The following is a 25,116-nucleotide window of genomic DNA, read 5'->3' on the forward strand; positions in this document are numbered from 1 at the left end:
CTTTCCTCACCAAAAGTTATAAGCTGTGAAGATCAGGTCTTGCAGCACCTAGAGCGATTGCCATTTCCCTCTGGTGCCAGAGAGGCAGGGTAGTTACTCAGGATCATGAGTTTGAATCAAGACATGAATCCTCAAGGTCTGTGTGTTAATAATTTCAGGTACTGATTTCAGTAGGAGTGAGGTTATTTTTCTAAAATAAATATGCACATTAAAAAACCACAAATGTTTTCCAAAAATACAACAATGGAAGTTTGGGGCTTTCTTATCAATACTTCATGAGCAGAAAGGAGAATTTAATCTCATGAGATAAATTGCTTCATATGACTTATGAACAACTTTTCAAAGCCCACTGTTGACTGGATTCCAGGGGCTTTTTTTAATTCATATTTCATGGATACCATACCTCAGCTGTGTTCGGGAACAATTAAAAACTTGCCTTCCTAGGTTCTCCTTGTCCACCTGCATGGATCTGCTGTGTTGCTCATGTATCCCTTTCTACGCTTTTCGCAAAATCATGGAATCATTTAAGCTGGAAAAGTCCGTTAGGATCATCAAGTCCTACTGTTAACCCAGCTCTGCCAAGTCCACCACTAAACCATGCCCTTTAGTGCCACATCTACTCATCTTCATATGTCTCCAGGGCAGACCTGTCAGAGTAAAAGCTTTTCCTAATATCCAATTTAAACCTATCCTGGAACAAATTAAGGCCATTTCCTCTTGTTCTGTCACTCGTTACCGGAGAGAAGAGACTGACCCTCACCTTGACACCTTTTTTCAGGTAGTTGTTGAGAGTGGTAAGACCTCCCATGAGCCTCCTTTTCTCCAGACTAAACACCTTCAGCTCCCTCAGCCACTCCTCACAAGACTTGTGGTCCAGACACTTCACCAGTGCCATTATCCTTCTATAGACCTGCTCCACACCTCAATGTCCTTCTTGTAGTGAGAGACCCAGAACTAAACACAGAATTTGAGATGCAACCAGCTTCTTGAACTTGGACTAGCTCAAATAATTTGGGGCAACCTGAAGATGTGTTTCTGGTCCTTTTTTTGTGCTTCCTCTTCTATGTTTTACTCTCACTGGGAATCCTCCTTGCAGGGCAGTTCAGATCTCCCCACTTAGAAGTTAAATATGCATTTTTGCTCTCTTGGTGATTTTTTGTGTATGGAGGGAACAAAGCAAGACATGATCTCTTACCTGATTTGTATCTATGCCATGTTTGCAGCTTGCCAAATGTTATGGAGTTTGGCCACCTTTTCAGTATTAGAGGAGAGAGGCTCTTACTGCATATTAACTGAGGGATATTAAGCTGAATTATCTGCAACTGCCAAGTTAGTGGCACTGGTCTAAACTTTTTTAGCCTGCTGCCTCATGGGACAGTCAGGGATTTGTAGTTACAGTTTGTTTTTGCTTACTACCAGGCAATCTTAATGGCTTCAGCTGCCAGTACTTCTGTACATTTGTACTTTTAACTATCTGAATAATCCAATTAATTACTCTAGCATGCCTAAAACAGAGCCTGTGCTTAGTTTTTCAGAAGGAGTAATGTCAAAAGCCTTTACTGATGCTGTCTTCTCCAAAATGTAGCACTTTCTTTCAGTATGTCTTAGTTGCCCCCTTATTTTCCAACAGTTGCTCAGCTTTGTTATCCACTGATCTCCTCAAAATGACTGGTGGCAGATACATGCAAATAGAGCATTTAATTTCCTTGCAATGTCTTTATCCCCTTTAATTGTTCCCATTGCACCCTGGTACTCCACTGAGCCTTCTGGTTCTCTCACAGCCTGCTTACACTTCTTATAATTAAGTAATTTCTTCTTATTTATTTTCATGTTATGCCTTTGGCTAATCTCCCCACCAAATCCCTCAGCTAAACCATCTCCATTTTTTGTGTTACATTATTGTTCCTTACCACTAGCTTGTGTTGGGCTAACTTCCCATTTTCCAAAGGGTATTTGAAGAGTCTCTTTTGTGGTACCTTTCCATTCAGCCAAGGCAGATAGGCACACTCTCTCCCTCCTCCTTTTTCTCTTTCTGGAGCTCGTGCAAATCTTTTGTAACTCATTAGTGGCTCATTTCAGTAGGCTCCATGCTGAATCCTTACAGGACCTTACACATTTCCCTTTGTGTAATTGTAATTTATTTCACTCTATTTTTTTCTGTGTGAGAGGGTTAAACTGGTGAGGAGGGGCATTGGAGGAGGGGAAGGGAACATTGAGAAAAGGAACAAAAGCAATGGACTAATAAAAAGTGGTTCTGTGTTCATGCATAGAAAATTATTTGGATGCAAATCAGTCACACAGCTGAATGATTTGTCTCAAAACCCCAAGACTTGAGAGCAGAAGGCTTAAGACTCAAGTGGCACTCTGTCTGATTTCTATCCAGGCTCTGCATTCATGGAACAGTGTGTCTGCAAACAATCCACCTGGAGGACTTGTGTGCTGCTTTTATGTCTCCCTGTACTCATCAGAAAAACATCTTTGCACTTACTCTGAGCTATTTCCTATACCATGTCTGCAAATTGCAAATACGTAGAGAGAGGAGGGATGTAGGCAGGGACAGACAGGTTAGTTACAAACTAAGAAAATTGAGTGTCGTATCTCCCAGGTAAATAATTTTTACTGAAAGTACAGGAAGGTACAGATGAGTAATTGTTTGATAAATCGGCAATTTATGTAGACACTCAAGCAAAGACTGGGATTCCTCAGCACAAAGTCCAAGGGGAAGATTTTACACTGAAATATTTCCATTGTCATTTAGAGTTTGAGTGGATTACAGAAGATGTATCCACCATTTCCAGACAGTCTCACTGGAATCATTACACAGACTTTAAAATCATCAGTGCTAGCAGGATCATGAATATAAGCTTGAATGTACTCTTAAGAAAACTTCTTCCCACAAATGAAGGATGAAAGCTTTTTTTGTCGCAACGTAGCCATGTTTAACACCTTTGTCAATAAAAACCATCCAGTTCATTCTAGGTTTTCCAGCTGTGGGATTGAGGTCATGATTATTTCATCGTCCCTAATGGAGCCAGTCAATGATATAATTTTAAATTGATGCCAGCAAGAGTGCAAAGGAGGCTGGCATGTATGTAAGGACAGTTTTGGAGCCACTGTACATATCTGGGAGCTTCCATGGGGCAATTCTTGCGGCAGGCTGACCACCCTGAAGGAGGATGCTGGTACAGTATATATTACACTGACATAATCTAGGGCTGTGTCCTGGTTTAGGGCAACTTTGTGAGGAAACTTCCAAAGATCTCCCTCTAGAAAGCAAATTCAAGTGACCCCTCCCCCAACTGGTTCAGGAAAAGATTTCGTTGGAGAAAAGTGGAAAACTGCCTGTTTATTTAACCAGCAAAGTATTCACAAGCAGAAAAAATGAATAATATTAAGCAATAAAACCTCTCACTGTTCTGAAGAGATGGCAAATTCAGAAAGTCATTTTGTGGTCTGTAGCTCAGCTCACTCAGTCTCTTATCAGTCCCTCTGGCCCTGGAAATGCCACATCCCAGGCCCTAGTGGGCTACAGGTGTGAGCTCCTGGTGTTCTTTTGGGTTTTCAGTGCAGGGCAGGTTTGAACAATTCCAAGAAAAAGGAAAGCCACAGTCTATGGAACTTCATTGCCTCAGCTAACTAAAAACTAACTAAAAAGCAAAGGAGAGCTCTCTCCCACTGTCCATCCGTGCCGCAGACAACACAGCCCAGGAGCAGGAATGTGGAGGAGTGAGAGCAGTTCTGAAAACAAACTCCATGCTTCTTTTCCCCTGCTTTGCTCTCAGAACCAGTCTTAAAGGTGCAGAACTTAACATCTAGCATAAACAGAGGAGATGACTGGGGACATAAGCATCATAAAGTCACCCTAGAACAGGGTATATTTGGGGTTTTTTTCACCAGATGTGGTCATCTGATACTGCTGCTTGAAAGTCATCACCATTTCAGCTAAGTAGTAGGTAGTATATCACAGTTTTTCAAATTAAATTTAGACTTAAAGTACATGCCAATTGCCAATCCAATCAGTATATTTTCACCTGATGTTGCTAAGGAAATATCCTTCTTTTAGATGTTTAGCAGAGCTTCCTCATAGGACTTGAAAAGGTCAAGGTTGTCTTGTAACTGTAAATGGGGGGGGGGGGTGACTTGGTATGCAGCAAGAACAATATTATGTATCTTTAAGCTTAATAATCTCAATTTATTGCACCAACAATTATACTTCAGAGAAGCTTCTAAGTTTTGCAGAAAGGCAGAGTGCAGAAGCAGCTTTTACAAGAGATCAGGTCTTTAGAGAAGGAAGGTACATTTCCACTCAAAACCTACTGAGAGAAAAGAGAAAGAATCAGAGAACGCTTCACTTTTACTTTTAATAGAAATTTACTTTTAATAGAAATTTAATGTGTGTTGATGACATTCAGGGGTAGAGGCCAATGTTAGAGAAATTTGTTTTGGCTGCACATGAGTTTGTTTCTCTCAGGCAGAATTTGAAACAATGCTCTTGAAGGTTTGAGTGGATTTGTTTTAAATTGATGAAAACAGCAGAAAATAACTAATTTAAAATCTCCATGGGAGAACATGGTTTGAACCTTCCCTGTAAAAGACCTCAGGCCTCATGAAAACTTGAGAATTATGCTGAGGTAAAGCAGATTGCACTAGCAGTATATTACAATTTCATTTTACACAAGGTTAAGCTGCACTTTGTGAAGCTTTCCTTTCTTGTTGCTCTCTAATAGAATGTATTGTTTTTAAAGAATCCTAATGAGAAGGACAGATGAGGAGAGCACCTAATTTGGCTTACTTAAGTATAATTATGGACTAGTCATTAAAGTGTCCATGACTGTGGTAATCCGTGGTTTTTAGTGCAATACAACACATCTTGCTTTTGTGAAAAGGAAGTAGTGAGGAAATAGAAGTAGTGAGGAAATGGAAGTAGTGAAGAAAAGGAAGTAGTGAGGAAGTGGAAGTAGTGAGCAGCACAGACTTCCCAGAGCACACTTTCACATTAAAGAAAACATTTCAGTGCTTTCTTTTCTTTTACTTGTTATCTGCTTCAGGCTCTGCAAGGTTTTTAATTATTTTCCCAGAGCTGAGGGAAGCCTTGTGGCCAGCCTACTGTAGCTGATAATTAATAAAGAGCTCTCATTTTGAGCATATGTAGCCATTTTTCATGTTGTATTTGGTTTGCAAAAATAAGGCAACTGTCAAACTGTATTGTGTAAAGCCATGGATCATTCCCTACACTCAAGAAGGAAGGCAGAGAACCCAGTTGTATGATATCTTTTATATTAATATTATGCTGATTTATTTCCTTTTCTGAAAATAAGGGAAAGAAAAAACTGGTAAGGAGAAAGGGAACAAACTGGTAAAGTATATCAAAACAAACAAGGATTTAAATTGATAGCTTGACTTTGTTTCATTTTATCACAGAAAAATAGTTTCCCAATGTAGCTTAGCTAAAATCTATTGAAAGGACTACTAGCAAAATTGAGGAGATCTCAGTGTTTATTTTATCCATCAGTGAGCAGGATTTTTCACACCAAGCAGTTTTGGAGCAGGAGCTCTTTAAAGCCACCTCTGAAACAACTCTTCTTCAGGATTCTACCAGAATAAATCCCTGTCCCTCAGTCATGCCCACCCATACCAAAATTGAGTATCTTGAGGTTTGAAGACTACTGCAACCATTGATTTTTTTTTTTTCTGCTTTTACTTTAGGAACTCCTTCATAGATATCCTTCGGGCTATTCTGCTTTCCTTGGAAGTGCTCATTGAGGATCAGGAGCTTCAGATAAATGGCTTCATTCTAATTATAGACTGGAGCAATTTCTCCTTCAAGCAAGCCTCCAAGCTTACACCATCTATCCTCAAACTGGCCATTGAAGGGTTACAGGTAGGTGGAGGGTAACACATGTACCTGCAACTTTTATTGCTGCAGACAGTGATTTTTGCTTCATCAGGCCCTGGGCAAAGTGAAGGGAGGAGACAATAATCCAGAATGCTTTAATGTTCCATCCACTTGCTGCACAGATCGATTTTCAGACATCTCGTTTTGTCTGTCTTTCACTTTTATTTCAGCTGTAAATCAATGTAGCCAGGACTTGTGTTACTTACCACAGCATTAAGAAGGAGGGTTAGAGATCTGAGGTTTAATCCTTGAGAGAATTCGAGGGGATTAGAATCCAGCAGAGTCTGCCTTCTGGAGTGTGCAGTCCACATGCAAGCACATGTGTGTGCAGAGGGAGGGTAACAGGAGATGAGAGCAGCTCTCTCAGCAGATGGAAGAGCGCTGCTGTGTTCACGGGGATGCGTTTGAGAAGAACGGAAATGAGGAAGAGGGAGGACAGGCTCCCTGCTGTGGCCTCATTCTGACTGCCTTCATTTGTCACACAGGATCCTGTTGCTTTATGGTTCAAACTCTTGAGGGGCTACACATCCACGTGGCGCTTGCAGATAAATAGGAGCAAGCTAACACCATGTGCTGTCACGGGGTTAGGTAGGATGAGGGCAAGGCAGCTGGGGCCTGATGGGACAACCTGAGGATGGGACAGCCTGAGAATGGGACAACATGAGAATGGGACAGCCTGAGGATGGGACAACCTGAGGATGAGGATAAACTGTGGTGGTCAGCCCCTTTCACTAAAGTTCGAGCCCATCTCTGGTGTTAGACCCGAGAAGGACTTTTTACATAATCTTACTATTTGAGGGCATTTGATAGAATCCAAGGGCTATTTAAGTTGGAAGGAGAGCTGGAGATCACTTTGTCTGACTCCCTGCTCAAAGCAGGGATGACTTCAATCTTATACCAGTTTGCTTAAGGACCATGTTTTCATGCTGGTCTCTTTTTATCTCTCTTTTATCTCCCTTTTTAAAAGGAGAGATAAAGAATTGTTTTTTTCTTACTTAGTACTTATCAGATATCCTGTTGTCATAAACACCTCAAGAAAAATTCTCTCTGGTGTGATCATTTTTATTTTAACTTACATTCCAGAAGGAACAATTTGTTCAACTAATTTTTTGACTAGCAAATTATCTACAACTAGATCATGATTGTGTCTGCTTTGTTTTATTATTCAAAAATGAGGTAGAAAAATCTGCTAGCAGTTTTAAGCCTGTGTTCCCCTTTGTGAGGAATTTTCATCTATTCTAACAAACTAGAAAATCAAACTGTGCAATTAGTCCTTAGCACAATACTTTATCTTCTCCTACAGATACTATCACTTCATACAGAATAACATTCTGTGGTTCAAAAAACCCTTCTAGTCAGAAGGAAGATAAAGCCAAGTCACATTCATAAGTAAATCAAATTCTAGCAAAGCATCCTTGTGCATGTCCAAATTTAGCTTTTCCATCTATTCAGTACTAGGCCAGTCCAGCCTTCATCCCATCCAATTTCTGGCCATGGCACTGCCAAGTTGTCTGCCTCCAGTTTGTTTGCATTTGTCAGCAGCAATTCTGGAAGTACTGAAGCCTGGAAGTACCAAAGTTGATCTTAAAACTCTGTCATTAGCCTGACATCCTGTTCTGTGCAATTGAAGGAGGCTGCCTGTCATGGTTTGAGCCTGGCACAATGCCAGTGCCCCCATGAAAATGCTTCTTCCCTGGTGTCTGCTTTGAGATGTGATCAGAAATAGAGCAAAGCAGGCCCTAGTTTAGGAATAAAAGAGAAAAAAACTTTATTAACTTACAACTATAAAAGAAAACACACAGAACTCAGGATGAAAACTTTCTGAAGACATTCTTCTTGTTCTTACTAAATTTCTAATACATCCACCTCTCAGATCACTAACTCTCAGTCTAGCACTACTCTTCATATAATCAATTCTCAGTTCATCAAGGAGAGAGGAGTCTCTTCTGTACTATAGGCTTCTCTTGGAAACACAGTTGAAACCTCTTGTGTTTCCATGTCACACATGGCACCGCCCGGAGATCATTTTGCCATCATGAGGTCTTCTTTCTATGCCCAGTGCTCTCACCACTGTGCATGGACCAGAGCTGCTTCTAGGGTTTTCCTTTTTAAAGGGTGCTTTGCCCAGTTCTAAAAAAAAGCACAGTTTCTCACTTTTGGGACACTGTCTCCCCCAGATTTCACCCCCTGCGGCTGAGGGGTCTTGAGAACAGAGATCTTCTTCTTCTTCTCTGAAGATGGAGGGCACCACTACTACCCTCCTCACCCGTTGTCTCTGTTCACGCTACACTTTCACATCATATCACTGCACTCTCTTGGCTCTAAACCATTGCTTCTCTTTTAAATGCAGTCTCTGTGAAAAAGAAAAGGTTCTGTCTATGGCTATACAAGAGAAGTCTAGCCAAAGGCCACTCTATCATCTCTTCCCAACTAGATTCTTCTCTCGTGGCTTATTTCTTCTTATCTCATCTCTGTCTCTTCTCGTTCAACTCCAGGAGGAATCAGTTTTTGCAAGGTTTCTCTCATCTAAGAAAAGGGTTAAAAGTCTCAGGCTCTGCCTGTCCAGGACTCCCACGCTGCCCTGCCGGGCACTTTCTCACCACAACCCCCCCTTCTCTTTCACCCCGGCCGTGCTATCAAATTTCAAGGTGGCACAGGCACAGACACCAGCTCTCTCTCTCTCTCCCTCTCCTGGGGGGCCTGCCTGAAGCCTCTCAGGGTTCCTCCACCCTTCCATCCTGCAGGGGCCTTCCCCTCCCTTCTCTGTCCCAGCCCGGCCTACCTCAGCCAGGCCTCGTGGCCTCCCCTCCCTCACCCAGCTGGAGCCGGCAGGGGAGGGCTGATCCCTCGGAACCCAAAAGAGAGCTTCCCCTGGGAGTTCTCAGCTTTTAACCCCCCTGTGTTCTCAGAGGCGTATCCATGCCCTCAGTGGCCACACCAATATTCACATCTGAGCACCTATCGGTTTGACTACAGCATCTTAAAAACTCACTCCTTCTCAAACTACGACACTGCCTTACTTGAGTGTGCATTTCGTTTCCTATTTGAAGTTGAGTTACTGTTATCTTCTCCAGGATTACTAAAAATAGGACTCTCTCTGAAAGTACAAATTGGGATAACATGTCTTAAACTTAGCTGACCACTGGCTTGGTGAGTAGTAGGAGTGGCAGGAGTTGTGAATGCTGCATTCCTTTTCACCAGTTTTGAAAGCAAGACATTCATGCTTATAAAGCACATGTTTAGCATACAATGATGTTGGGGGCTTTTAAGTTTGGGGGGGTTTTGACTCTCACCATTGCTGTTGAAGTCCCTTCATTGAGACTTTGTTCTGTTACTATTGTAAAAGAACTAGTGCCATCCTAATGTAAAATTTGTATGAAATAGAGTTGAAATGCAGACGAGACCTACATACTTTAGAAAAAGAGTCACTGCATTGGAGGTCACTGAAAGTAAAAAAGTCAGGTCCTGCTCCCATGAGATGATGATGTCCAGAAATAAAAGCAGATTGTTTCAGTTCCTTGTTTTTTCTCATAGCTAAGGCACTCTGCAAGTACAAATCCTCAGACAGGCAGATTACATGGTTATCTCAGTCCTCCTTTCTATGAAGAGATTTTGGGCTGTATTAAGTCCTGTGTAAATGTAATTAAGTAGATGGAAGGAAAATAATTCTCTCTTACAATTTCTCCTGGACCTGAACCCATATGTTGCTATTTGTGATAGGAGCTTTTAGCCTCTCTGTATGTAATGGCAATTTTAATGCCATACTGTAACAATTTTCCTATAGTTTTTAAAACTAAAATTCAGTGTCTCAGACCATCAGATTCTGACACATAGAATTACTTTTAAAAAATAGTATTTAATAATTTGTGCATTTGGGTTTTTTCTTACTTTGAAATTGCTTTCAGCTAATTAATCTTTTGGCAATTCCATGTTTTTGCATTTTCCTTCAATTTATTTTTTCTCAAATCACTGCTACAATGCATTACCACTAAAGTGGTACAATGCAGTACCACTAATGCAACAAGCATTACACAGGTGCACATATTAATTCATCTTGAGTTGTAAAACACTAGTCAAATCTAGTGAACTTGGCTGCAGAAATTAATATATTGCTATTATATAGGCTGCTCAGCTCCAAACACTGTAAAATCTGTAAATACTTAGAAAGATGAAGTAGGAGTTACATCACCATTGCTGAATGCACATTTTGCTCAATACTACTTCTTGTTCTGTATGGATTTCTCTTTGTTCCTGCCCTATCCAACACCAGAGCTATGTACTGCAGTTTGTGTATGTGCGTGCTTGTAGCAATTTAGAAATTCCCCCAGCCAGTGCTTTGAACTGAAATACAATAACTTCTCAAGAGCATCCAGAAATCTCCCAAAACCTTCAAACAGCAGAAGGTTTGACCTTGCCTGCCATTTCTTTGGTGAAAGCCAAGACAGAAGGCTATGGTCTACCAAGACCCAGCTGAGTGGCTTATGACACAAATCACCAAACTGGATTCAAAACTGACCTGAAGATCAGGTTTGCACTCCAGAATACCCAGTACTGCCTTACCTAACAGGTAACTTGCCCCAAGGCTGTCTCAAGGTAGTGAAACAAAAAATAGGGTGAATGGGTATTTCCTGGCTGTATTCTTTCTTTCTCTGATAGTTGTGTCACACACAGGTGTCTCAAATGTGATTACAGTGTCTCTTTAGAAACAAAGCATATTCCCACTTTGTGACAATGATGAATCACTGCAGGAGTGGTCTTTAGGGTTCAATAGGGCTTTGATTGAAATTGCACAATCATTGCATTGAACAGCAGTAACAAGAGGGAACAACTGAGATCTGCAAACAGGAATTTGTGTCCAGAATTTTATTGGCAATAACTTGACAGAAGATTTGACCAACAAAGAACATTAGGACAACAATTAAATTTCTTTAAGCTATCTTCAGTTTATCATAATCCAGCCAAAATTTGAAGCTAGTATTTTCATGAGGAGGGGAAAAGGAAAATAAATCAATGCTTAGCTTTAGAATACTTTGATCAGATAGTGGTACTGATAAAAATCTTTGAAAAAAATCTTCAAATATGGGAAAATTGTATTAAATTCTCTTAGAAAATTGTCAAAGGTACATTTGCTAATGCTAGAGAATAGCATTAATGTTTAGATGAAATCAGAAAATCAAGCTAACAAGTTTGTTTGGAGATTATTCTGCTTCAAAATCTAGAATGAGATGCCTGTTTATGAAAAACTCAGCCTGTTAAGAACTATATGAAGCTCTTTGATCTTTAACATAAGCAATACATTTAAACAGTCTTTTTTTTATTTCCTCCTACTGTAATTTTGTAGGATCAAGAAACCTAATGTCAGTTGAATTATAGCAGAAAATTACTTGTCTTTTGGCATTATCTTATACAATCAAATATTTTTCATGCTGTGCTTCAGAAGGAAGAGCTATAATATAAAAAAATGCTCAAAAGTGAAGAAGAATGTAGATCTTAAAGAAAAAAAAAGGTAGTCCAATATTATGCCAAAGGTGTAATATTTCTGTGTGCTTTTTAAATCTTACTGAAAAATATGAGTCTTTAGAGCTGATAAAAGTTTTCAGGTCATAACCTTTTTTTTTCCTGGAACTATGCTATATTTTCAGAATAGCATTATTACAGTGGAACAGATTTCCAAAATAATCTGGAAGTATGTTTGTTTCAATAATTTTAATCTGGGAATCGAAATGCTCAATAATCTACTTCATTATGAGTGGTAGGAAGCATTTGATTTCTGCCTTCTTAGTATTTCTTGCTTTTTGAGGTTTGAATTCAAGTGGAGGTAATGGAACAGTATTTCAGAGCATCATGGCCTAGCTTAATAGGCATAATCTAATATTTGTTATGGTGAGACTGGGCATCTGAAAAGAATCAAGGCAGTCCTTGCTTGTTTGGAGACTTCACCAAGCCCTCTGCCCTGAAAACTTGATGTCTCCTTCACCAGCCCAGACTGGGCTGGAGTCTCCAGACTGGAGCAAGGAACTGACTCTTCTTTCCTTACTTAAACACATTTGTACTCAGAAACCCGAGGTGAATGTGATTCCTTTGTCTAAATAAGTACTTCCAGTGGAGCTCTTCATGAGTCATGTGAAGGATGTAGGGAATAAGATGCCTGCCATAGTGAGTATAAGATAAAACTCACAGAGTTTTACAGATTTATTATATTATGCAGCAATATTATGTTCCACAGAGTTTCTGAACATAATATTGCTGCTACTTGAAAATTTAGAGTGAGTGAGAATTCTCATTGTAAAAAGCTGATAAACACTCAGCCTTTCTGCAGAAATCTGTAGTGTAAGGTTAAGTCTGCCTGTGCTATAAATATTCTATGATGTTATGATGTCTCCACTGGTAGTTATAACAGGTCATATTAATAGAAAGACAGAGCTCTGTCATTGCCTCCTGAAGTCAGAACAGATAAAATCCTCAGTGACAGAAGCTATTCAAAGAAAACCATGCTCAGGCTCGTGTATCCACTGGCTTGCACAAGGACAAGCCAAAAAGACCCCTTAGCACCTCATATAAAAAGACCCTAAGTGTAGATTTAACACTTTATCTCTTGGAGACTGACTGCAGATTCAAAAGTTGCTCATTCAATTGCTTGTCTTCTCCTCAGTTTTTCATGTTGACAAAAGTGAGCAGAGAGCTGAGGCCAGTTGCTGGAACAGTGTAACTGGCTGTGATTCTGTGCACATCTGCAGAGAAAGTATAATCTGTGGCAGCTGAGAATCTGCCCCTCTTTTACTTCTCCTGTTAGAAAGAAATCTACCTAAAGGCAGACATTTTTTGCATATTTATGTACAGAATTTAAAGACCAGTAAAAAATTAGGGAAATACTTAGATTTTGGATTTTTGCAAAAGCCTTGTCATTATTCTCCCCAGGATATGGAAATTGAAGAAAAGGGGATATCCTAGATTGGATTCTTGAAGATGGATAACTGTACCTTTAGTAGTGTCCTACCAGAGGACAAGTGATTTCCTCAGAATATAAAAACAGAATGTTCCTGTGTTGTAATCACAGTATGTTCACGTGTCCAAAGAAGAGCCCCTGTTAGTAACTCCAGAAGATCTGCTAGTAACTGAAGCTTATTTCCATAGAGACAATATGAGCTATATAAACATGGGTTAACCTGTAGAAGGGGATCTACAAATCTGGTCTGTGAGGGAAATAGAGACCTCCTCTCAGTAAGAATTATTGAACTGTTCCTAAAATGATAACTTCAAGTTCCAATGATCTTCAGCAACTAGAAAGTGCCTAAGATCAGAATTTATCAGATGCTGTAAGATGCAAAGGGATATTCTCTTTCCTAAACTTTCTTGGTTTCAAGTCCACTACTCATATGAGACATCAGACTGCATGTATACACAAGTATTTGAATGAAATAATTTGCAGTATGTTCACATAAAAAGCATACAATTTTTTTTTTCATTAAAGGCTGCCTCAAAAGTTCCCAAATCTCTTTACCTTGCTACCTTTTCCCTCAGTATTAGAATGTGCTTCATAGACCTGTGTTGGACCATGAAGCCACAGCTAATGATGAGCATTTAGTATCCATTGAAAGAAGGTCGGTTTGAATCATTCCAGAAATGCTCATGCTATCTGTCTCCAGCAGCTGTTGTGATATGTAGAGTGAGTACTCTCTGAGCTGCCAGTGAGGGAGTCTTTGAAATTAAAGGAGTTGAGGAGAGGGATTGACTCATTTTATATTAAAAAAAGGTAGATAAACAGACTTCGCTCTCTCCAAGAAAAGGCCTATGTTCATTGTGTGTCTGTCATCTCTAGGGATTTGACTGGAACAAGGAAAAAGCAAAGGATAGCAGGCTGTAGACTCACATTTTTCACTTGAAAACTGGAATTAACTGCTTAGTAGGATTGATCAGCCCTGCCATGTTTATCAGTTGGATGCTTTGGAGCTTTTGGCTGCAAGTAAAGGACAAGCTGCATATGTTAAATGGAAAGTCTTTTTTAATGCCAGTTTTTCCATTTTAATAAAGATCTCACCAAGGTGCTGATAAGCATTAGAAAGAAAGAAAATACTCTTTCAGTCCCAGCAAGGAAATGTGAATGTTTATTGCAGTGTCTGCCTTGAACAGAAAGTAGCTGTTTCTTAGTGCTAGACAGTAAAAAAGTAGCCTAGAGCTAATATCAGTCATACTCAAACCTTCCCACCAACATAGGCATAAATAGATCATGTTATATGTTGAATGTTTCTTTCTCTCATAAAATATGAACCTGGTCTAATGTACTTGCATTAAATTACATTATCCCTGTCCTTCACAATTTCATAAAGTTTCAGGAATGATGCATCTGTAATATGTTTAACTTTTTTTGCAACTCCAAAAGCTTTCTCCTTTTTAACATGGGAAACGAGGGAATGTTTCCTGAAGAGAGTATTTACTTACAGGTAATTTCTTGCTGTGACAAATATACACAGTGATTATGCAAAAATAGAAAAGAGATTGCATATACAAGACTAGATTAGAAAGAGACAGGAGTAGTGACAATTCAGTTCAGTGTGACAACAGAGTTGAAATAGGTGTTGTTTTGTCTGAGATGTGGGGTGGCAATGGAGGTACGTGTATAGGGAGACGGAGGGAGTCAGAGCAGGAGTCTGATATGACTGTACACAGTGGCATAGATCATCCCCCGAGCACAGGCAGACAAGGACTTGGCTCTCTCTAGGAGAAGACTCATGCTGGAGCCTTCACTAACAACTGCAGAACTGAAATTCCTATCTCCAGGGAAGACAGCTGTTCCTTTACACCCCTGGCTCACAGCCCTGTCTTTAGCACATGCCTTCAAGGACGTGCTGCATCAGTGGAACTGCCTGTGGGTCCCTGACTGCTGCTGTGGAAGAACCAGCAGCTCAGCTCACACAGATGCAGGAGAGGGCTCTTGGCAGGGCTCTGTGTTCATTCTGCTTCTCTAAGCAAGGTAATTTCTGGTGCAAGTTTTTAACAAAAAGCTGCTGTCAGAAACATTTTAAAATTCTGCAGAAAGGCAATGATTTTTACAAACATTTGCCTACTTGTTGTTTGACTTACGTGCAGAAAACTAGGACTTTTCTGCACACATAACCATTTTCTTTAAAGCCTCATGTATTATTATCTCCTCCTCAAAAAATGAACTTATAAATTCTTCAAACCTTATATGGTCAGACATATTTGTATGGCCATACATATTTGTATGGCAAATATGTGTATGATCAACATGGTCAAAGGAGACTACAATGCTTTCAGTAAGTTTGAGGTGAAGTCCCAGCTGATGCAAATAGAAATTTTACCATTGTCTTGATGGAGGCTGTAATTCCATCCCTATTAAACCATGGCAGAAAGTGATTTTCCACTTCAAGAGAGATTTCTAGGCTTGCACAAAGTGTGCCTCAATGTATGAGCACTTTTTGGAAATTCTGTACATCAATAGGAACATTTGCCTAGTGATCTTGAAGAACTCCATTTTGTTCTCAAATATTTTTACGTCTCTTCTTAACCATGTGGAACCTTACAATTAAGCAAGCATTCCTGAACAGCAGGAGTTTCTTGATGCAAAAATGTTAACCTCAAACACCACAGTCTTCCAAGGAATGTTGAAAACACCAAGAGAAATATTCAACCTATTTCCTTCTCTCCTCATCTCTGTCCCTTGCCCCACTAAGCTTTGCCTCACTAAGTTGAGAAAAAAAAGCATTTCAGTGGAAATTCTCTGTAATTCAATACTTCCTATTATTAGTTCAGGATGTGTTTTTCATCCCTTTTCTCGTAGACACATTAGACCATTAGACCATTCAAATGTACATTCTGATTTTCAGTCTGAGCACACTCCCAATGTTACAAACTGTTTGCAGTGGAATCAGTTTATAGCAAGGCCAAAGGGTAATAAAAATAATTTCCATTTCAGAGGAGGCTTTCTGACCAACTCCAATCTGCATGCAATAAAAATGCAGCAAAGAAACAACATAGCTAACACAAGTATAATTCCAATGCAAATATTCTTCAATCAGCAGATACATTTGGAAGGTCATTAGATTGACAGTTTTTCAGAAGAAAGGCAGAAGTATGAATATATATGTGATGAGCAAAGTGCTTGATGGCTGTGTAAGAATTACAGAGGAAAACAGCAGAAATTTCAATGAACTGAAAATAGAAGGCAAGCTTGCCTAGGTTTATAGGGTAAGATAAATTTTATTCTTCTTATTTCCAAGCATTCCAAGAATGCTCAGTAGCATATATGCCCAGTGTCTGGAAGACATGGTTTCCTGTAGCTTGGTGGGAATGTTTATGTAAATGGACACCTGCAGTTGCAACAAAGGGTCCTGGTGCAACTTCACACAGAAGTTTCCTGAAGAGTCCCACTGACAATCCAATCTTTGTTTGGTGTCCCTTAGAAATACAGAGAACCTGAACTGAATTCTGAGGAAACAACATCTCCTCAGTATGACACAGACAGCCTTAAACTCCTTGTGATGGTCCTTGCCTTTATCACATAATTTATCAATCTCATTCCTAAGTGCAAGGGAAGCTGCAAGGAGACAGTCCTAAAGAGATAAGGATTCCTGAATCTGCAGTGGAACTGAAATTAATTAATTGGTACAGATAAAGCTTCTGACTTAATTAATCACTGTAACTGGGCTTCCTGTTAACATTGGAGACAATATCTACCAATCATACTCTCTAAAAAAAAATAAACTAAAATTAACTTTGGCATTCAGAACGAACCAGGCAAACTTCAGTTTCTGTTGCTGGCCACTGTCTTTCCTTAAACTGAGTCCCTGATCACTGCAGTGTGGGGACTATAGTCATTTGCCACTGGGTGTGAAAGAGCTTCTGGGACAACTTTTCACACATAAATAAATGAATAAATGAATAAATAAAGAAATAAAGAAATAAATGCATACATACTTTGGCCACAAGAACTGTGCCTTATAAAAAGTGAGATCAAGTCAGTTTCCCTGCAAGATTCTAATTTATGTTTAGAGTTTATCACTCCACATATTCCTAAATGAAATGGATGTATGTTCAAAGGATTTTCTCATCATCTTATAATATTAGCTGCTCATGGAAGAAGGACTGCAAATACTAGAGGAGTTCAACCACAGCCATCAAATCAGCTAGCCATTATCTACTTTTTCTACTTTCCAACATCCCAGCTGTTTCCTTACCTTTGATGCCGCTTTCTCCTCTAAATATTAAAAGAAAAGTAAAGCTGTGAGGTAAACCAGGTGTGCAAGGTGTGTATTCTGTGGTGCTGAGCTCTTATGGCTAACAGTGTGAGGTATTCAAACATACAAAATATAATTAACTATTCAAGAAGCTTCCCCCCTCCAATTTGTTATACATGCCTGAATGAATGTTAATGGGGTCACATAGCTCTTTGAACTGCTGCTGACAGAACAATAAAGAGTTCCTGTGGTTTTCAAGAAACAGCACAGTATAATTTTGCTTGCTTTGCAAGGGCATTTCTTAATTATATCATTATACCCTCTAAACTCCTGGTCCACTCTCAGAAACTCACAACACTTCAAATGACAAGTTACCTTCTCTTCTCCCTGGGAGAATTGAATCTCAATTATAATTTATAATGTGTTACTTACTCAGTGAATATTCCTTTCCTGTGCCTCTGAGAGGTGCCAGCTATGGTATTTTAATGAAGCACCCCTGTTTTATAACCTCTCTACTCTGAAACTGGAACAACAGCATTTAAAGAGCTAGACCTTTTACCCACTTAGCTGAGTGAGGAAGGCAAATACATTCCATTTGAACTGTCTTAAAAGACAATGAAAATAACTTACATTTGTCTCTGCTCCAGAGATGTTACACTTGAATAGTATTGCCTGAGAATGTATAAATAACTTTACCAGTAAATTCTTGTCATCTGTGGTAAAATTAATTCAAAAGTTTAAACTATTTTTTTTGACTGCTTGCACTCCCTTGAGCTTGTTTATTTTGCAAAGATATTCTAGGCAATATAGCTCCAGAATGTTTGTTAAACTAACAAAATAAGTTAATTTTTATTAGCTTGAGTAAATTTATTTGGTATCTACCTCTAAGGACTGCCCAGCTTTGTGTGTGCATACAGGGAAAAAAAATAAAAAACAACCCTTTGTAGTAATGCATTCCTTTTCTTTGAAGCCTGTGCAGAAAGTACATCTGAAAGATGTCAGGTTTAGACAGAATGAAAGAAAAAGTCAGGAAATAAGCTTGCATGCTTATACGAGATCTTGCAAATTAGTAATCTTTGATGATTTTTTTTAAATTGGAAATTTTACATACTACAAATTCTGTAATAACATCAGAACATGATTTTCAGAAATTAGCTGTCAACAACAGAGTGTTTTATTGGACACTCACATTGTTGAAAATTAATACATGAATTAAAGGCACTTCTGAGCAGTTTGTTGTCAGGCTGCAGTTTCCCCTCAGAGCAGTATCTCAGATCTGGGTCTACTCAAATTGCCCTGGACTGGTCAGTAAATAACCATGCCTCTGGCATAAACAGGGGCAAGCAATCAGGATTTCAGTGCAGTGAATGCTCAATTGTGTCACCAGCAAAAGAAACCTGATTGTGGTAGTGACAGGCAAAAAATCGTTGTCTCCTTTGTTTTGTATTTTTGTATATTTGGGAGGTGGTGTCCAAACCCAGAGAGCCAAGCCCATGCCACCTCTCCCCAGAGCCTGGAGGCTGTGTTTTCAAGGCAGACCTCTCTCATCTGGGCTGGTTGGCGCACTAAAAGAAGATGTGAAATAACTCTTGGCAGGAACATTTCACTAACAATGAAACATCTGTTGATTTCTGTGTAGATTACATCCTTTTGAGAAACCTGCCACCTCAGTAGGGACAGATTTAGAAGATGTGACATAGGTGAAGACTTTCATCCCTTCTGATTTCTTTGCCATTCAGCTGTTGTTGCATGCGAAGCTGATCTTGAATCCTTTAAAAGATTCAAAATGCTGTTTGAACATGCTAAATGCAGCAAACCATCAACTTGAAAATTATTTGTCATTTTCTTTTCATCTACCTTTTTGTACTTTCAGTCATGAGCTGACTTCTCCCTTGAATTTCTCCAATCATTAAAACACAGCAGAGCTTCACAAGCTGGAGTGTTGTTACACTGCCATGATGGAACATTTTGTGAAGCAGAGCAGTTAATGCCATCTCTCTTTTTTTTTTTTTTTTAGCGGAGTTTTGGGGTTTTTTTTTTTGGTTTGTTAGTTGAGCAGTTTTTTGTTCAGTGTCAGAATGATGTGAATTAGCTCCACAGCAACACATCAAACATAAACTTCCTTTTGGGAAGTAGTTTATCAGCTAACTGAAGATCTGATACTGTTCAATATGGTTGAAATGAGCAAACAAACAGCTACTATCTCTCCCTGATCTCCCCCAAAAGAGGGAAAAAAACTAATCCTGGAATGAAATAAAAGTGTCTGAGCCAATGCTATATAAGCTAACAGGAAATCATTAGCTATATGCTGCCCACCCTCTCCAAGCTACACATTTCATTTTGAAACAAATCTGTACTTGGAGACATCAGTAATTATTTCCATTTATTTTCTGCTTCAGCGATATGTAAAGCTGCAGTTTTGATATAGCTTGCCAAATGCCTCTGTTGATTTACATGAAAGGTTCACAGGAGGCAGAAATATTTGCCTGAGGGATAAAAATAAACATAGTCAAGCAAACAAGATGCTAGTAAAAATGTAGTACATTCTGAAATTCAGTGGAAAGCTGACAGTGTTTCTCCCTGTGCTTATCTAAGCATAACCATGGCAGAGTTTGGTGGATCAAAGGCATGGAGCATCCAGTCACCCCCACTGATCCATCACCTGCTCCTAAGAGGCACTGTGACTCGTTTGCAGAAGACAGAGTGAAGGCCTGGTGGGTGGGGGCAGGAGCTGCTGAGCTGAAGGTCTATTTATCCTTTTGTAATGCTGGAGTGAGCACTGCTGCTAATGGGAAGAGCAGGGAGGGGAGAACCACAGAGTCTTTTTCTCCATTCTCCTGAGCAGCCCCACACACACCCCCGGTGTCCTGGTGTCAGGGAAACCAGAGACTGTGACCATGAGATGAAAGGTGGACTCAGCACTATTACTCCTCTGACCAAAAACCAGGAGCAGCAAAAGACCCCTGAATTCCTCAGCTGGAGCTGCGCTCTGGCAGAAAACCACACAGTCTTCCCCAGTGCTTTTCAACTTTACAGGAGTTCTGCACAAACCACAGGAATCAAAGGGGAGAGAGTTTCATCCAGACCCCTCCTGCTACTGCTTCTTTCTACCTGGATCTCTTTGAGTAGTGAATGGAAAGCTCACAGCAGGTCCTCTCCTCCAGGTGGGCAAGAGACTGCCAGTCAAAGCAGCTGCTTTATAATATGCTTACTGTCTCCCTCTGAAAACATCCAAAAACCCAACAATCCTCCTCTCTTTTATCTCCTTAGCCCCATGGATTTTTTTAACAGATATGGAAGTGCAAAAAAAAAATTTAAAATCCTTATTTTGCATTTGCAGTCTAGGTTTGAGTCTTTGAGGTGCTTGCAGTTAATGCCTTCAAGATTTTGTTGGCTTCCGTGAACACCAGAAAAAATTTCTCCCCATTTGAACAAAAGCCAGCCAAGATTTCATGCAATATCCTAGGAACTTATTGCTCAGTCTTTAAGAGAATCTTTGAAAATCACAAAGTTCATTGTCAGCGCTGATTCTGTGTCTCCACAAAATATGTTTTACATACATCCTCCCTCCTTTGCAAGGCCCACTTGAGAGTTGGCTGCTGCTGCTGGCCTCACCGAAGAGACAGCTGTGTTGGATATGGTTGTGATGGGAATGGGGTGGTGGTTTGGTTGGATGGAGGAAGAGGAGATATGGATGGAGAGGCACAACCTCTCTCAGCCAAATAACACAAAGCATCCATTGCCCTAAGCAAGGTTTTGTGATCAGCTCCATCACTTCCCTCATTGCCAAACTCACATCAGTGTCTTTTCTAATTGGAAATGAGGTTTATTTTCAGCTAAAGTAGCTCATTACAAAAGACATCCTCCTTTGGATGCAGTCCAAAGGACTCTCTTGGGTGTACAAGATCTACCAAGACCCTCAATACTCACTTTTGCAGGGACAATGAGGGGTGTTTTTTTCTCTCAGACTGAAAGGTCAATATTTAGGAAATTATTTTCTCCCTCTTTACATCAGAGGAATGGGGCTTAAAGGTCAATATTTAGGAAATAATTTTTTTCCTCTTTACATCACAGGAATGGGGCTTACCTTGAGCATGAAGTGCTATGTTGTCATTTGTTCACACTAGCACTGAAGAATCAGACCAAAACATCAAGCTTGATTTTACTGCCACTTGCACAGCTTCTGAACTCCCATGAAATGGGGATACTTAAAAGGGAAGAGCCTGATGTTATTGCTGATTTAGCTGGAAAAACAGCTCATCTTGTCCATTAAAAAATGGACACAGTTTTTTTTGGAGACCATGAATCCAGAAAGTTGTTCTAGTGATATTAGAGAGCCCTTAGCCTTCCTGTTGAAAGACCAGTTCTGACCAGAAAAGAGTGATGTGTGCTATCAGCCACTACAGCATCTTGTCTAGGAGTGCAGTAGATCCTCCACCACCTGAGCTGTGCTAGTGAAGGCTTTCAGGCTTACTTGAAGTTGTGTGCTAGCCCTAGCTGGATTTACTGGGCAGTTTTCAGCCTCCACTTCCTGAAAATTTAGTTCAGACCTTTGCTTAACCAAAATTCAGAAAGTCCAGACCAGGTTTCCATCTTGCTTTATTCTAGCATTTAAAGCTCTACATGGCTGGAAAACAAGATCTTCTACTGGTTCAGTTCCACTCCATAGCTTTTCAAATGCACAGTGTACTTCTACTGCTGTAAGCTCTGTTGTACCCTGAGTTTTTTTGTCCCAGTCTTTAACACTGGCAGCAATGTGAGGCTAGGAGGAAAATTAACATGTACAGCTTAAAAGGAAGCACATGAATTCCTGTACCAAAACAAGGAGTTTTTGAATAGGAAAAGGTCTAAATGAGGAACCTAGCAGGGTTTTGTTATCTGTGAGATCCTTGTACCTCCTCACACAGCTATTTTATCACAAAAAACATGGAGTAATAAGATGTTGATCCATAACTGTATCTACAGAGTGTCTTAGTGTGCTATAAATGGAAGAGAACAAAATGTCTTTTCCAAAGGTGAAAACAGGTTTAATAAAGTGGTTAATGAAATAAGCTGCATTCGAATTGCAATGATAGATCTCAATGGGAAGAAAAAAATGGTTCAGTGAGAACTCTGCATCCTCCATGAGAAAGGCAGAATGGATAAGCAAGCATCACTAAGGTAGCACCCCCGGTGTAAGTGGAAAGAAAAAAAATGTTTTAATTTGAAAAGCAACTGTGTGCTATCAAGAACTGGTAGTGAGTTTTTGTGCTCTGCCTTGTGTTCCACTCATCATGACTTTAAAGCCTCCTGCAAAACAAGAGAGATTTTTGCTGACACAGGAGTCTGTCAGCAGGCAGCTGGGCTTCAGGGCACTCAGTCAATGGCATGGCAATTATTTACAAAGAAGAACAAGTAACCTCTAATTCTTTGGGTCTTAGTTGCCTTTCACCTCCCCCACCTTCTTCACAAACACAGAACTAAAGAGAGGAAAATGAACCTAAAAATGCTTTCTTTGTTGTTAGAGATAAGGGTGGAGGGAAGGAAAAAAATTTACATGTTCATTTTCTGCAGTTTTATTTTCTAAATCCTATAAAAAAGGAAGTCCCAGATCTAATTGTAGAGTAAAAGTAAGGAAATACAGGGTCTAAATGCATCTGGTTTTCCTAAAATAGATCTTACTTTTTAGTCTTTCCATCTTTTTAAAGTATATTTCTAGAAACTGCAACCTGTATTTAGGTTCTCCCTGTGAGATGCAGGAGTTGGGTCATTCCCTCTGGGGGAGTAGTAGGGGAAGAGGTGCTGTAGTGGAGGAAGGTGGGCTCAAAATCCCATGGAAGTTCATTGTGGTGGGTGTAGATGTTGGCAGATGGTTCAAGCAGAGATGAGGGGTCCAAAGACGGAGAGCTGAGCAGCCATCACTGCCAGGAGACCAGAGTTTGGGGTTCCTGACCATGGAGTGGTGAGGGATGGCAGGGGCAGTGGCAGTCTGGAAGGGAAGAGCAGGGAAGCTGAGGGGTTTAGGCAGAAGGAGGTTTGAAGCAGAAGGTTGGAAGAACTGAGGAGTCTCAGAGTTAGGTGGTGCTCCAGATAGCCTTTTGGGTCAAAGAGGATGGGTGATCTGGTATGCACCGAGAACTTATGGAAATCCATCCAAGATGGATATGTGGAATTATAAAAAACCAGGAACTGGAACTTTGGTGTGATAAGGGCTGTGGGCTGTGGTTCAGTGGAATGGGTAAGGGGCCTCCAAGATTGTTCGGCCAAAAGGGATAGGCAAAGCTTAACAGGTTGTGTGGGATATCTGTGGCCCATGACTCAGGTGTTCTTGCAGTGATCCTGGTTTGAAATGGGAAACACACATAACAACTTTTGGCAAAAGAATCTTCCTTTTTCCATATCACCAGGGTCTGTCAGATGGTCTACAAGAAGCCTGCAAGTGCAATTAAGCATTTAGTCAGCTTTAAAATTTCATAATATTGCACGAAGACTATATCTGGATCTTGCTGATCACCCTAAATATAGAAAAGAGTTGTTTAAAACAGGAGGGGGGTATGGAGGTTGCCCTCCCTTTATCACTCTCTCAATTAGCATGTGAAGCTAAAAGGATCTTAACACTACATCCGAAGGAAAATGTCATCAGTATTTTAAGTAGCTACCATCCTTATGAACAGTCGGGGGGGGTTTCTCACTCCCCAGATCTTCTTCTGGCAACAGTGCTCAGCACCAGCTGGCCTCCATCACTCCTAGGAGAGCCTTTCTAGTACCAAAGCTCACAGCACCGCATTTCACTGAATCATCATTTTTTCTACCACAGTTTGTGTGTATTCATACATAACAGTTCTTTGAAAAAAGGTCAAGGCTATGATTTTGAATAAGCTAATTGGAGTTGAAAGCAGTGTCAGCTCCAGAACAAGTTCTGAGGACAGAAGCGAGCATGCCTCTCTGCTGCAGTACCTTGCTCTCCACCAGTCAGCCTCCTAGAGTTAAAGAGCCCACAAATTCATAAGCCTCTTAATAATGTAGACACTAAAGGACTGCTATTTCTTTGTATATTATCTTTTGCTTACTGAGATTGGAAGGATTTCTGCTTTGAAATCTCAAACCCCCTAATGATTGGCTGCATATGCTTCTGCATTCCTAAATTATTCATTTTTCTCACCTCCTGATCGGGAGCCTTCCCCAGGTGCTGGTAACAAACAGGTTAAAACTTTGATTTGCCCTATGTTTATTGTAGCTACAGCCATAAAAATAGGAATGGTATGCTTGTTCATAGCTTAATCAATACCCTTAGCTCTTTCTCTACCTTTGGATTTTATAAATTGTATTGTCAATACCATGGTGCAGGTGCATTTCTAAAAGTTCCTCAGAAGATTTGAAGATATGTGTGGCTACTTTAATCTAGATTTGGAAAATACGCCTTGTGTTACTCTATTTATTTTGTTCCTTATATCCTCCAACTCCAGCCTCTAGAGTCCCCCTCCCCCCTACCTCACAGAAATACTTTTTTGCTAGGATCTTTCATGGAGAGCTAGAAAATTATTCTACAACATGCACACATACCCCAGACTATAGAAAAGATGGTTGCCACATGGGCTTGTAAAGCTTTTGACACATCTTACAGCATGGGAAAGCAATTACATTTTCTATCTTTTGGATTAGAGTGTGAGGGGTGAAAAGCAAAACCCTTTTTGCAGTCATGGTCCAGGCTGCAGGATCTCTTTGCTGTAAATCTAGTATTAATCCCCTGTGCCTTTCTAAATACTCCTACACAAGTCATGAAATGGCACTGCTCAGCAGTAGCCACCTTCCTGACAGCAGTAATTGAGGTACAAACACCAGTCTGTTCAGATATTTTTATAAATACAAACATATATCCATACATATGCACATACATAGGGTGATGGTGGCTCGATGGAGGTCTCTTCCAGCACTGATGTTCTGCTGCAGCTCCAGTGAGCTCCACACAGACCTCTCTCTGCATTACTGGAATTGCTGCAGGACTGTCAGGAACATGGATCAGCCACCTCAGTTCATGTTCTCCAA

General features: G+C 40.1%; 1 protein-coding gene across 1 annotated transcript in view; it reads left to right on the plus strand.

The window, feature by feature from the left end:
* Positions 1–25,116, plus strand: part of CLVS1 (clavesin 1) — an 88,510-nt gene that overhangs the window by 18,080 nt on the left and 45,314 nt on the right. Inside the window, 1 exon segment of the mRNA XM_030230635.2 lies at positions 5,707–5,881. Coding sequence (XP_030086495.2) covers positions 5,707–5,881 — 175 coding nt within the window.

This window comes from Serinus canaria, chromosome 2 (assembly GCF_022539315.1).
Source record: "Serinus canaria isolate serCan28SL12 chromosome 2, serCan2020, whole genome shotgun sequence".
Taxonomy (NCBI): domain Eukaryota; kingdom Metazoa; phylum Chordata; class Aves; order Passeriformes; family Fringillidae; genus Serinus; species Serinus canaria.